At 46.5% G+C, this 15,541-nt stretch overlaps 1 protein-coding gene across 1 annotated transcript in view; it reads left to right on the top strand.

Moving 5' to 3' along the window:
- LOC126188743 (chondroitin sulfate proteoglycan 4) overlaps nucleotides 1-15,541 on the top strand; it is a 589,355-nt gene that overhangs the window by 419,006 nt on the left and 154,808 nt on the right. The window contains exons 12-13 of the mRNA XM_049930352.1: nucleotides 5,771-6,115; nucleotides 12,041-12,463. Coding sequence (XP_049786309.1) covers nucleotides 5,771-6,115; nucleotides 12,041-12,463 — 768 coding nt within the window. The remainder of the gene's footprint in view (nucleotides 1-5,770; nucleotides 6,116-12,040; nucleotides 12,464-15,541) is intronic.

Below are 15,541 nucleotides of genomic sequence, written 5' to 3'. Positions count from 1 at the left end.
TCCTGATATTTTCAGTTGCCTAAATCTTTTTATCTGATTTTGAATTTAAGTACATCTTCCATTTGAGACTCATCTCTTGCAAGCTATGTCTATTTACTCTCCCCAAGACTCTGAGGTCTTGCATTATTTCTTTCAGATTCCGAACATGAACACAGACAGTTTGCTGCCAGTATCTGTTCACATATTACTTGCTCCTTAAAAGAATGTGTATAGACGTATCTTCGTGGTACTCTGCCACCATGTCCAAAAAACAGGGTCACCTGACATTCCCTCATTAAATCCGTACTGTAAATAAGGTTAACTGAGAATTTTGGTATCACCAAAAGGTTGGAGTCTCATTTGTGAATGGCACATGAACTCCAGCCGCACTTGTGGTTCACTCTGTCAATTTTGCTTACTATTGCACCTTTAGTCTTCGTTTACTTTAGTCCTTTCATTAGTCAATTATTATTCTGAGTGTATCTCTGAAATGCTACATCCAGTGTGGTGGAAATCAGACTACCATTGCCCTGAGCGACCTCCACATAATCTTTTCTAAAAAACGGTAATTAGTGAGAACAGATCTCACATTCTGGTACTCTTGTTCTCTTCTAACAATAGTTCCCTCGTATCATCGTGCCCCTGCATCTTCATTTAATAAGCGCCAAGGTCGTTCAGAGGTTCTTCCATGTGTCTACTCGTGTAAGCCACCCATTATTGCAGCTAAGAACTCCTTCCATTATTGTTTACTCGACGATTCGGAGATCGAATTTATATGATTTTTACCCTAAGGTCTTGGTCTCGCTTGCTCGTTCACTTCCTGTGTGAACAGATTGCCATTATTACATTGATAGTTGCTCCAGGTTCCCCTGTTCCGTTGATATTGCCGAAAATGTCCCACGCCACGTGGACGGAATCAATTACTACGGCACGCGTTTGAGATGACATTGAGGCCCAGTAAAGTTCTGTTCGGCTCCCGTTGCCTATTTATATCTTTGTATTGACTCTGAGCTAACTATAACACTTGAAGAATACTTCTTTTAGGCTTGAATGTCATGTCCACAGCGTCCGGCTGGCTCTGAGCACTATGGGACTTAACATCTGAGGTCATCAGTCCCCTAGAACTTAGAACTACTTAAACCTAACTAACCTAAGGACATCACACACACCCATGCCCGAGGCAGGATTCGAACCTGTGACCGTAGCGATCTCGCGGTTCCAGACTGTAGAGCCTACAACCGCTCGAGCACCTCGGCCGGCACAGCGTCCGGCAAGCACATGCTTCTTGCTAGTAGGTAGCTTTAGATAGTATAATCTTGGGACCGAATTAGCACCAACCGCACCTCCTGCTTAGCAAACATGTCTTTCGCTGCGCCGGCCAGAGTGGCCGAGCGGTTCTAGGCGCTTCAGTCTGGAACCGCGCGACCGTTATGGTCGCGGGTTCGAATCCTGCCTCGGGCATGGATGTGTGTGATGTCCATAGGTTACTTAGGTTCAAGTAGTTCTAAGTTCTAGTGGACTGATGACCTCAGATGTTGAGTCCCATAGTGCTCAGAGCCATTTGAACTATTCTTTCGCTGCTTTACCCTGCGCCAGTAGTTATTTACTCTACTCTCTTGCATCTTGACTCATTTTCGCAATACCATAGAGCAATTTATCTTGCCTCCAACTGGTTTTTCCGATGACACAGAGGGCTCGCTCACTTGAGTATCATTATGTGTGGTAAGGCCTCACCTAGTGTCGTCTTCCTGATTGAAGAATCCAGCTTTCACTTGTGTGTCCTTATTTATTGGCATCACCAATCTTCGAACCTCTCTTCTGCAACTTCTGCTGTTTTCCCGGTACCAAAACACCTTCTCGCTCGCTCACAACTACCTTAACCACCTTGGATTCCGTAAGGAACTCTTGTGCACAGCGACAGTAGACCGTAAGGAAAGAGAAGCACACAGCAATCAGTCCCAGTCCGCTTAGTTTTTATTGCTCTTGCATATTTGATATCGATATAAATAGCCATCCTCAGTGCATCTGAGTTATAATCCAACAAACTCGCGGCAGTTCATCTCAGAATGGTTCAAATGGCTCTAATCACTTTGGGACTAAACATCTGAGGTCATCAGTCCCCTAGACTTAGAACTACTAAACCTAACTAACCTACGAACATCACACAATCCATGACCGAGGCAGGATTCGAACCTGCGACCGTAGCAGCACCATGGTTCCGAACTGAAGCGCCTAGAACCGCTCGACCGCAGTGACCGGCTAGTTCATCTCACCATATGATCTTGCAAGTCTATAGGCAGAAGGAAACAGTATTCACCACTAAGGTCGTATGGTGACATGTGCTGCAGCGAGTTTGTTGGATCGCAGATCAGATGCACTGAAGATGGCTATTTATGGCAGATATGTAGATATTCAAGAGTAATAAAAACTAATGAGATGGTAACCGATTACTTTGAGCCTCTCCTTCCTGACATTTGTGTGTTCTACCGGAAGTGTTGTCTACTCTTCAGTGCTTAAATCCTCCATGTTTTTTTATTGATCCTCTCTTTGTACTTTTCTTTATATCCTACTCTAACTTCTCACCTACCTTTATTTACAGTTTAGCACAGGGGAAAGTACCACCACTGCAAACCCTCCATGAACACTCTCCCGGACAACGCTGTATCTCACACAGTTCACACTATAAAAACCCGCCAGAAATTGCTACTCTGTTATAACGCCGGTAACAACAACGTAGTAAACCAAGACGAAGAAACAAAATATAATAAAAATGCTGAAACAGATATACATGGGTTGTTAAATGCACTAGCAGCTTAAACTTTTTCGTTAATGACATTTATTGAAAACATTATTAAAAATCAAAACAAAATTTAACGAAATGTGTCATAATCAGTGTCGTTACTTTTTAAATAAAATGCTATTACTTAATGACTTTTTTTTTTTCAGAAACCAAATCTGTATAGCGTTCCGTATTTCTCAGTAAGAGAATTTCTGACTGCACATAAAAATTAGCGAAATGATCAAATTATACTCAGTGTCGCCAGTTAATGAATGATGGCAACTGAACTTGACTGAGATTTTGGCTGCCGATCTGCGCTGGACGGGCCAACAGAAACGCACATCCTCCCGAATTGTTGACTGTAAATGGCTATGTTTCGCTACTTGGAGGCCATCTGCAGTTATTCATGTACTTCATGTTCCCAGAAATGTTGTCTGGTTGGTTGATTTGGGGGAGGGCACCAAACAGCGAGGTCATCGGTCCCATTGGATGAGGAATGAATGGGAAAGGTACGGCCGAAGCGTTTGCCTGAAGAGATCTAGGGCAATCATGGAAAACCTAAATCAGGACGGCCGGACCCCGGTTTCAACCGTTTTCATCCCGAATGCGAATCCATTGTGCTATTGCGCCACCTCGATCGGCCCCGAAACATGTAAGTGGGTCACAGATGTTTGCAAGTTGTTTGATGTACGATCTGCGTAGTTAGAAAGAATGATTTGGCCACCCAAATCACCGACATGAATCTCATCGAACATTTATAGGATATAAACGAGAGGGCACTTCGTGCACAAAACCCTGCACCGACATCACTTACGCAGTTATGGATGGCTATAAAGGAAGCATGCCCCAATATTTCTGCAGTGGACTTCAAACGCCTGCTTCAGTCCATGTCACGTCGACTTGCTGCACTATGGCGGGCAAAAGGAGGTCCGACGCAATATTAGGAGCTATCCCATGACTTTTGTCAACTCAGTGTTGGTAATACTTACATTGACTGTCAACTGCCAGTCCCTGCATCAGTCGATCCTCTGCATGTCTTCCCGCATTGCATTAGTCTTCTGGCGCTGCAACCTTCTGAGAACCGCCTCCCGGACTTTGCGACTAGGTTAGGCTGTTGCGGCTCACTGGCCACCGCTGCGGCAACTGAAAGGGCAAGCACGAGCACAAGAGGGCAACGCTGGGCAAACGGTTGACGTGCGGGCAGTTTTGCAGCTGTGCCAAAGGATACGCGATCATGCTCCACCGGCCGAGCGACCACGGGCACTGGTGGTCAAGCACTTCGCGCATGCACACAAGACGTGCAAATCGCCAGGTCCTGATGGTATTCCAATTCGGTTTTACAGAGAGTACTCTACTGCATTGGCTCCTTACTTACCTTGCATTTATCGCGAATCTCCTGCCCAACGTAAATTCCCGAGCGACTGGAAAAAAGCGCAGGTGACGCCTGTCTATAAGAAGGGTAGAAGGACGGATCCTCAAAATTACAGACCAATATCCTTAACATCGGTTTGTTGCAGGATTCTCAAGCATATTCTCAGTTCGAATATAATGAATTTCCTTGAGACAGAGAAGATGCTGTCCATGCATCAGCACGGCTTTAGAAAGCATCGCTCCTGTGAAACGCAACTCGCCCTTTTTTCAGATGATTTCTTGCGAACCATGGATGAAGGGTATCAGACGGATGCCATATTCCTTGACTTCCGGAAAGCGTTTGACTTGGTGCCCCACTGCAGACTCCTAACTAAGGTACGAGCATATGGGATTGGTTCCCAAATATGTGAGTGGCTCGAAGACTTCTTAAGTAATAGAACCTAGTACGTTGTTCTCGATGGTGAGTGTTCATCGGATGTGAGGGTCTCATCTGGAGTGCCCCAGGGAAGTGTGGTGGGCCAACTGTTATTTTCTATCTACATTAATGATCTTTTGGATAGGGTGGATAGCAATGTGCGGCTGTTTGCTGATGATGCTGTGGTTTACGGGATGGTGTCGTCGTTGAGTGACTGTAGAAGGATACAAGATGACTTGGACAGGATTTGTGACTGGTGAAAGAATGGCAGCTAACTGTAAATATAGATAAATGTAAATTATTGCAGATGAATAGGAAAAAGAATCTTGTAATGTTTGAATACTCCATTAGTAGTGTAGCACTTGACACTGTCACGTCGATTAAATATTTGGGCGTAACATTGCAGAGCGATATGAAGTGGGACAAGCATGTAATAGCAGTTGTGTGGAAGGCGAATACTCGTCTTCGGTTCATTGGTGGAATTTTGGGAAGATGTGGTTCACATGTAAAGGAAACCGCTTATAAAACACTAATACGACCTATTCTTGAGTACTGCTCGAGCGTTTGGGATCCCTATCAGGTCGGATTGAGGGAGGACATAGAATCAGTTCAGAGGTGGGCTGCTAGATTTGTTATTGGTAGGTTTGATCATCACGCGAGTGTTACGGAAATGCTTCAGGAACTCGGGTGGGAGTCTCTGGAGGAAAGGAGGCGTTCTTTTCGTGAATCGCTACTGAGGAAATTTAGAGAACCAGCATTTGAGGCTGACTGCAGTACAATTTTACTGCCGCCAACTTATATTTCGCGGAAAGACCACAAAGATAAGAGAGATTAGGGCTCGTACAGAGGCATATAGGCAGTCATTTTACCCTCGTTCTGTTTGGGAGGGCAACAGGGAGATAAGATGCTAGTTGTGGTACGAGGTATCCTCGGCCAGGCACCGTATGGTGAATTGCGGAGGTTGTATGTAGATGTAGGTGTAGATGGTCGTCTGGCCTGTAGCATACACTACCCGATCCTGCCCGCAAGTGCGACGAGGGGCGAGCGATGGTGCATTTGACCAACTGTCAGAGTTAGAACAGCCTACACTAGATCAGTTGGAGGTACTGCAAACAGTAATGGCATTCTAAAACTCGCCTGGGTTAGGCAATGCAATACGAGGTTGCGGTATCAACAAGGAGCGTTGTTTAGGATGTGGCAGTGGAACATCGGTACCACGTGCGCAGGTGACGGAGGGCGGGCGCGAGCCTGTGCTGCGCACGCACCTGGACCTGGAGACGGCGGGCATCACGCAGCTGCTGTACAACGTGACGCACGGCCCACGGCACGGCCGGCTGGACGTCATGGACGTCGGCATGGTGCAGACGCTGCGCGAGGCCACCAACTGGTTCTCGTCGCGCGAGCTGCTCACCGAGCGCGTCTTCTACGTGCACGACGACTCGGAGACGCGCCGCGACTCCTTCCACTTCGTCGCGCTCTCCAGCGAGGAGGAGGACTTCCAGTACGTCGGCGTCTTCCACGTGGACGTCCTCCTGCGGAACGACAACACGCCAGTCAGGGCGGTGGATAAGGTAAGCGGCCCAGCCCTTTGGCGCTGTTACCCCGCTATAAGAGACGATCAAAAAATTTTCGTTTGAGGGCGGTGCTGATGCGTACACGCAAGGCAGCGAGACTCAAAAGCGTGTATGTAAGCACCGTCATGTAAGCAAAGCCTTGGGGTGACATTCGTGCTTTTCCGAGGTGAGTGAGGTAAAATTGCTATGGAGTTGTTATTACCAAACAGCAACAACGTGATGTTATTCTCATCTTGAGCGCCGAAGGACAAACACTGTTAGACATCCATCGGAGAGTATAGAATGTTTCTGGGGCTACATGTCTGTCAAAACCCACCACTGTGTAATGGTGTGCCAAGGGTGCTGCTACTTGATGGTAAGTCACACCCCCAGTTCAACTAGTAGGAGTCACTCGAGCACCGCCGTGCGGGATTAGCCGAGCTGTCTAGGGCGCTGCAGTCATAGACTGTGCGGCTGGTCCCGGTGGAGGTTCGAGTCCTCCCTCGGGCATGGGAGTGCGTGTATTTATCCTTAGGATAATTTAGGTTAAGTAGTGTGTAAGCTTAGGGACTGATGACCTTGGCAGTTAAGTCCCGTAAGGTTTCACACACACACACTCGAGCACCAACCCTATAGTACTGACCTGTCCCCATAAAATTAGCATTCGTTTATTCCCTTGAAAAAAAGACCTCGAAAGGTCGACGTTTCCTGTCGCACGAGGATATGCAGCAGGTAGTTACGCACTTCTTCAAGCAGAGGGCCACGGTTTTTGAAATGTTTCAAATGGCTCTGAGCACTATGGGACTTAACTTCTGAGGTCATCAGTCCCCTAGAACGTAGAAATACTTAAACCTAACTAACCTATGGACATCCCATAGCCGCGCAGGATTAGCCGAGCGATCTAAGGCGCTGCAGTCATGGACTGTGCGGCTGGTCCCGGCGGAGGTTCGAGTCCTCCCTCGGGCATGGGTGCGTGTGTTTGTCCTTAGGATAATTTAGGTTAAGTAGTGTGTAAGTTTAGGGACTGATGACCTTAGCAGTTAAGTCCCATGAGATTTCACACACATTTGAATATTTTTTTGACGTCACACACATCCATGCCCGAGGATTCGAACCTGCGACCGTAGCGGTAGCACGGTTCCAGACTGTAGCGCCTAGAACTGCTCGGCCACTCCGGCCGGCGGACACGGTTTTTAACAAACGGCTATCTTCAACCTATTGCGTCGGTCGGACGATTGCCTCAATGCTCACGGCCATTTTGCCTAACGGCATACGATTCTGGACTGTACACCCTTCGTACGGAAACTTCTGATCGCCGCTTCTAATTTTATGTTGCCTCCATCTTCTCCCCTCTCTCACCATTGGCAGTGCCTGTTATTGTGAAACATTCGCACCGTATTTCAGTATTCACGTTAACCCTTTCACTGTTGTTGGAGCATTTCTTTCCCACGACACGTTATTAGAGAACCAGTGGGAATTTGCTGCGTGTTATTGCTGTGTACCAATATTCTCGCTGGTAAAGGGAAGGGCGATAATGGTTTGCAAAATTGATTTAAACTTGAGCTTCCGCCTGCAGGCTCTGCTGTCTTCAGGTTTAATTGTGAAGCCTCTGTTAACGCTCCACTCCGTACTGCCGCATCGAGTTAGTTCGGTATACAGATAGTTAATACAATGAGCTGATTGCACGGAAGAAATAATAGTCAGTGTGGAAATAGTCATTCGTAGTGGAAAGTGTTATAGCTGAATATTCAGCTAGCTCTTTTAAAAGAAATACTAAGCAGTAAAATGTGTTAGTTTGTCCTAGTCTCCTTCTAGAGAAGAAACATAAAGTTGAGACCCAAATTAGAATTGCAGAAAGACCGCCAACGAGGAGCAGGAAAAAGATACTTAAGTTCTTATTGTTCTGTAGCTCTGTGTCGGGCAGGAGAAGCCGCCTGCTGGAAAGACACTAAGTCCAATCGATATCAGGCTTCCGTCAAAAATTCCGGAGACCAGTTAAAGACTCGGTATGTCTCAGAAGAGCTGAAGTCTACAATATACTATGCGGGAGGGGCCAGTCTTAAGTTGGATAAACAGTTCGCACTGTAGCACAACGGAGAAAGAACGCCAGAAGTTTTATCACCTACGATATCCAGAAAAATCCACTTTAGTTTAGCATGCTATAGAAAAATGTTTATCGGATACAATGTGACGAAACCTCTATCGTGCTAGCTCTATCTCTAACGGCATCTGGGCTGTGTGTGATTATAGAAGCCATCGGAATAGGAATGAGTGACAACATCCTAACTGAGACGGCGGGCCGCAACTCTAGGCGGCGTGGCATCAATCAATCGCGTATGGAACGCAGAATCGACGAATGGCCACATGTAGCGATGCAGTGAGCGCCAGTGACGTCACAGTCGACAGCCGTACGAGGGCGTCCTAGGAGCCCATCAGCAGTCACTCCAGTTGACAATGGTCAAGTAATACTTAGTAGGGAGCTGGTGACATTTTAACCACCTGATGCGGCATTTTATCCAGTACAAAGATTAGTTTTATAAACTGTTTGCATATTCACAGGAGTCCAAAATTAAACATACTTATGAAAAGAGGATATACTGCCGTATCAGAAATAACGAACAAGCAGGAATACGGAACAAGCTAAAGATGTTTGGGATGCAGCAGAGCCCGAAACATAATTTAGAACTGTTCTGGTATCTCAGATACACATTTGTAAGAAAATAACGCAACTGGAAATCTCTTCCACAAAAAAAAATGAGGCTGTTAATGTGGGATATTGTTACTCCTAACAGCCACGCTGCACAACGACTTGGCATTCTCTCTACGAGGTGGTTCAAGAGCTCTCTGGACAGTCGATCCCACTCCTCAGCAGGAGCAGTATCGAGGTCTGGACGGAACGTAGTTCGCCACCGTAACGCATCCCAATCATGTTCTATACGATGCAGATTCTTCGTGTACCTCACTGCTTTGTCCATGCTACGGAAATCTTCACCTTCAAGAAACTTAGCCACCAGAGCCATAAAGAGGAACTCTGAACCAGATGCACCTCTGAGACGGCGAACATGTGGTAGCAGTACCTCATCTCTGTACGTCGGAGCGTTTACAGTACTCCTCCAACCACCAACGAAGATATGCAGCTCCCTACGCTCATTCGTCATGATGGCTCCCCACATGAAACTGGTCTCCTTCCACGATGTTCCGGCTACCACGTCCTCTCCAGGGTAATATTCAGCGAGAAACGTTCTCAAACTGAAGAGGGATTCATTTGTGAACAGCACTTATGGTCCAATTTTGATTTTGAAGGCTCCACAATATATTGGGCCCATCTCTAAGGAATGCATACGGCCGGACATCTGGCACATAATCCTGCTGATCTCATCCTTCGATACACATTTTGACGGGAAACAGCAACTGTTGTAGCAGCCACGAGCTCAGCAGTCAATTGTCTTGAACGTGTATTCGGACAGTTGCATCTAGGTATCGATATAGCTGTGGAGTAGTTTTTCCTGGTCGACGTTGTGATAGCCTACGACGAACATCTCGTGTGTCTCGGAACCGTCGCCAAAGCCTCGAAATGACACTTTGTGGCACATCCAAGGATTTTGGAAAGAACGACATTTTGTCTTTGGAGTGCGTGATTGATTCTTTTGTAATTTTTTTTGTTTATTTATGGACGCAATCACATGTTGTCAACGCATGAACCTGTGTTCAGTGTATGCCGCCTTTAGAATCTGAAGATGGTAATTGAATGGCCGAAACCGGTTATGACTGTGTCATAAATATGTGATTGCGTCCAGAGATAAAGAAAAAATTTTACATCCAAGGATACTGAGACGCCCCTCTGTGTTTGACGTGCTTTCAGGTGGCCGAGTATTCTAGGTTGCAAAACAGGGTCCAAATGGCGTCTTTGTGGCATTACGTAGTCAACTTCATCAAGACGCAACACTCTGCTCCCTGTAACGGGCAAACAAAAGACTGAGTTTAATATCATTCACTGTTTAGGTTTACCTTTGGTTGTGCCGCTATTCACAGCACAGAGTATTCATTTCATGTACAGAACGAACAGGCGGGATCTCCGGGACTGCATATTTTGTAGTCCTTACTTTCATTTCGTAACCGACAAGAAAATCGTCTCCAGTATACTGTCATAACTTCTTTCCAGTATTGGTATGGATGAAAGGGCACGAACCGAAAGTCAATAAATTCAAATGAAAACAACACGGATTCGCAGGTAAATACACTCCTGGAAATTGAAATAAGAACACCGTGAATTCATTGTCCCAGGAAGGGGAAACTTTATTGACACTTTCCTGGGGTCAGATACATCACATGATCACACTGACAGAACCACAGGCACATAGACACAGGCAACAGAGCATGCACAATGTCGGCACTAGTACAGTGTATATCCACCTTTCGCAGCAATGCAGGCTGCTATTCTCCCATGGAGAGGATCGTAGAGATGCTGGATGTAGTCCTGTGGAACGGCTTGCCATGCCATTTCCACCTGGCGCCTCAGTTGGACCAGCGTTCGTGCTGGACGTGCAGACCGCGTGAGACGACGCTTCATCCAGTCCCAAACATGCTCAATGGGGGCAGATCCGGAGATCTTGCTGGCCAGGGTAGTTGACTTACACCTTCTAGAGCACGTTGGGTGGCACGGGATACATGCGGACGTGCATTGTCCTGTTGGAACAGCAAGTTCCCTTGCCGGTCTAGGAATGGTAGAACGATGGGTTCGATGACGGTTTGGATGTACCGTGCACTATTCAGTGTCCCCTCGACGATCACCAGTGATGTACGGCCAGTGTAGGAGATCGCTCCCCACACCATGATGCCGGGTGTTGGCCCTGTGTGCCTCGGTCGTATGCAGTCCTGATTGTGGCGCTCACCTGCACGGCGCCAAACACGCATACGACCATCATTGACACCAAGGCAGAAGCGACTCTCATCGCTGAAGACGACACGTCTCCATTCTTCCCTCCATTCACGCCTGTCGCGACACCACTGGAGGCGGGCTGCACGATGTTGGGGCGTGAGTGGAAGACGGCCTAACGGTGTGCGGGACCGTAGCCCAGCTTCATGGAGACGGTTGCGAATGGTCCTCGCCGATACCCCAGGAGCAACAGTGTCCCTAATTTGCTGGGAAGTGGCGGTGCGGTCCCCTACGGCACTGCGTAGGATCCTACGGTCTTGGCGTGCATCCGTGCGTCGCTGCGGTCCGGTCCCTGGTCGACGGGCACGTGCACCTTCCGCCGACCACTGGCGACAACATCGATGTACTGTGGAGACCTCACGCCCCACGTGTTGAGCAATTCGGCGGTACGTCCACCCGGCCTCCCGCATGCCCACTATACGCCCTCGCTCAAAGTCCGTCAACTGCACATACGGTTCACGTCCACGCTGTCGCGGCATGCTACCAGTGTTAAAGACTGCGATGGAGCTCCGTATGCCACGGCAAACTGGCTGACACTGGCGGCGGCGGTGCACAAATGCTGCGCAGCTAGCGCCATTCGACGGCCAACACCGCGGTTCCTGGTGTGTCCGCTGTGCCGTGCGTGTGATCATTGCTTGTACAGCCCTCTCGCAGTGTCCGGAGCAAGTATGGTGGGTCTGACACACCGGTGTCAATGAGTTCTTTTTTCCATTTCCAGGAGTGTATTTACGATGTTGTCTGCTGACTGTTCACCTTTTCACTTTTCGTTTTCGTGATTATGCTCAACCTTCGGACGCTAGTGTATTTTACATATGAGTTCTTAGGAACATTATATATCTAACAATAACGCGATTTTCTTATCCAGTCCGCAGATATCGTTAGGAGACGTGACTGGAGGTCTTCGTGTTTACTGAAGCTTCTGTGAGATGCCTAGCTGCTTCTAATTACCGCCTCGCATATACGCGCTGAGTGAGCAGGAAGTCGCAGCAGGTGGGTTTTGCCTGCAGGTGTTCCGCGTGGTGACCGGCGGGGAGCGGCTGCTGACAGGTGACGATCTGCGCTACTCGGATGCCGACATCGACACCAAGCCGTCCGACATCCTGTACACGCGCCGCGGCATCCCCAACGGCGGCATCTTCCAGGCGGCCAGTCCCAACGAGGCGCTGTTCGAGTTCACGCAGGAGGACCTCGACAAGCGGCGCGTGCTCTTCCGGCACGAGGGCGACGAGTACGGCAAGGTGGGCCTCTGGATCACCGACGGCCAGTTCTACGCCAACGGCATCCTCGAGGTGCGCGCCTCGCCGCCCTTTGTCGAGATCGTCAACAACACCGGCGTCATCGTCAAGCAGGGCGGCGGCGTCGTCATCAGCACGTGGAACCTCAGCGCCGAGACCAACCTCAACGTCTGGGGCGAGCAGATCTCATACGAGGTAATAATGATTTATATATTAATGAACTACTAGTGGGAGTCATAAAATCACTTCGAAAAATTAAGCTGCGACTATCAAAGTGGAACCATTTGTATAATCAACAGAAGGATCGTCTTACTGTAACTGTCCTCCAGTAAAGGGACAACGCTTGAATATTGCACTTGTCCTCTAGCTTAGGAAAATCGAGGAAATTGGCAGGCTCTCATTGGAGTATATGTGGTCTACTGCGCGCCTCAATGGACTTATGGAGGCACCTATTAATTCATGGGCGGTTTCCTAGACAATACGAAAAACACGTTTTTGGGTAACAAAATCGTGCCACGTTTTCCAAGACGAATATGTGCAGCAAATGGCTGAAATTTTTACTATATATTGATAAGATCCCGATAGCGAAGAACCTTGAAAATTTTCTTGATGTCTTTATTCGTCGCAGAGACACAGAGGTTGAAAGTTACCCTCCTTGTACATATGAAATACGAACGTAAAAACCGCTGCGAGGTGGAAACGTAGCTTAATTCTTCTGTTTCAAAAAGGGGATTTTGGGCTCAAAAACGGGCTGTTCGAGCTACATGTGGTGTAAGTTCGAGAACATCTTGTCGACCCCTATTCAATAGTCTGGGAACTCTGACATTGCCGTCACAGTATATATTTTCTTTAATGTCGTTTGCTGTTAGCAATATTAGCTTATTCCCAAGAGTTAGCAGCTTTCACTCAGTTAATACTAGGCAGAAATCAAATCTGCATGTGGAATGCACTTCCTTGACTCTTGTGGTGAAAGGAATGCAGTGTTCTGCTGCATCCATTTTCAATAAGCTCAAAAATCTTAGGAGTAGCCCAAACACTTTTAAGTCTGAACTGAAGTGTTTCCTCATGGCCCACTCCTTCTATTCTGTCTAGGAGCTCCTGAAAGAGCTGAAAAATTAAGCAAATTCCAGTGTTACATTGTTGATTTTCTATATTTAAACATGCCACTTGTCGCCTGAATATGTTTCTTATATTTCATTTTATCTGTTTCTACTATCGTGTTATAATTTCATGTACTGACTCGTTCCATGACCATGGAGACTTCTCCTTAATTTGGCCCCACGGAACAATAAATAAATAAAAAAGGAAGTAACGTAGCATGGAGAAATATGCAGTACAAAATTTTTGTGCACATAAACTCCAGTCTGAGTTGTAAAATTATACAGTTATTTCAATTTCAAGTAAGTAAACTACAAAAATTTTACTAGCCCATAAATATATTTTGATATGAGTGACACACCCAGCTGTGGTAGTGCGAAGAAGGGATGGGTATGAGCATCTTACTGCCATCGACTAATGGATGTGAGCGAGTTACAGTTTATGGGAATGAGAGAAGAACTGAATGCTAAAAAGAACGTGAATATGTTTGCATGCCGACAGTTTTGGCGAAATTATGAAAGGTGCTGACGAAAGTAGAATATGCCAGTTCGTTCATTACTTTATGTCACAGTCCTTTAGTAATTAGAAATACATTCGCCTTTTTTTGTGCTCCAATACAAGCATTTTTCCGCTAGTAGTCCTCCTCTACAAATTCATCCTTCAGTGCGACATATTCTAAAGATGGATGACTTGGCTGAGACATTGCTTGTACAAGTACAAAATCACGTCGTCCTCATTTTCCCAAACAATGCGAGGAGGGAGGAAGAAGTCTTTCGGTATCATGTCAGAAAATAATTGGGGATGAGCAGAGGTATGATAGCGCAAAGAAGCAGCATGAGTGACTCTGTCTTCTTCAGAATGAGGTGAGGTATTGTCATGGAGCAAAAACACCCCACTGGACAGCTCTTTTGTGAGGTGACAATTGTGCTGAGAAGGGCTTTGCTGACGTTTCTGATTAACCAAGACACTTTAGGTAGTTTTTTGCTTTCACATTTGTTGCTTGGTCAGCTCACAACCAAACAATCACATTTCAATCTGAGCTAGAACTCGGGCTAAGCCACAGATTGTCAGTACGACCAGGTTTCTTGTTCTCAAATTCGTTGGATTCGCCAACTCACAAATAGGCTATTACCTTCCGACCAAACAAGACCTCAGGCTAATCTACTGTTCAGCCACGGCAACCTGGTTTGTTGCTTTCATATTCGTTGGCTTTACAACTCACAATCGAATTGCTAAATTAAAACCTAATCCAGACCTCGTGTGAAAATGGACTAAACAGAATGACTAAATAATCATAAAAATATGACTGGTCATAGTTTTATTCAACTTTTCAACATATATTATAGCTTGTTCCTGTATTGTATTGTATGGAACTGGGGACCTAGAATCGACGGAGAGGTTTAGTCCCCGCCGTAGCCCTCAGTGGTTCACAATCCCACAACAGGCTACAGCAGTCCTCCGCCGAGGCAGATAGAAAACCACGTTAAAAACCATCCACAGACTGGCCTGCACACCGGACCTCGACACTAATCCGCCGAGTTGATTCGTGCGAGGAACAGGCACGCCTTCCCGCCCGGAAAGCAGTGCGTTAGACCACACGGCTAATCGGGTGCGCTAGCTTGCTCCTACTGGTACGGATTATAAACTACATCACTCTGTGCTACAGCGCTAGACAGACAACAAATTCTTATAGAAGTTACGACACGGTCGCGATTTGAACAGTGACCCGAATATAGAATAAGTCTTCTTTAGTTCACGTGTATGCTCTCAAACATTTTGTTATCAGACTGTTTTTATAAAACAGATCTGATTATGGTCCGAAACCGATAGTCTGATGCGAGAATACCGGTTACCACAGACGTGAACTAAAGGAAATGTAACAAATTCTTACTAGGTGACCATACAGGAATCTCTTCCCCATATTTTATATATATATATATATATATATATATATATATATATATATATATATATATATATATATTGGTGGTATGTAAAGTTCAGAACTCAAATAACAGTCACACAAAGCATACGATGGAGCTCTCAAAAATTTTCGAGAAGATCGACTTTGAAGTTTTTCCATTGAACTTTGATACGCTAAACTGAGATCGGGTATCTGACAGACAGTATGAAGCTGTGCTAGAGTACTTGCATCCACTTGGCCCGGTGGGGTTT

This window comes from Schistocerca cancellata, chromosome 5, assembly GCF_023864275.1.
Source record: "Schistocerca cancellata isolate TAMUIC-IGC-003103 chromosome 5, iqSchCanc2.1, whole genome shotgun sequence".
NCBI classification, from domain to species: Eukaryota; Metazoa; Arthropoda; class Insecta; order Orthoptera; family Acrididae; genus Schistocerca; species Schistocerca cancellata.
This window is presented reverse-complemented; position numbering and strand designations above follow the sequence as displayed.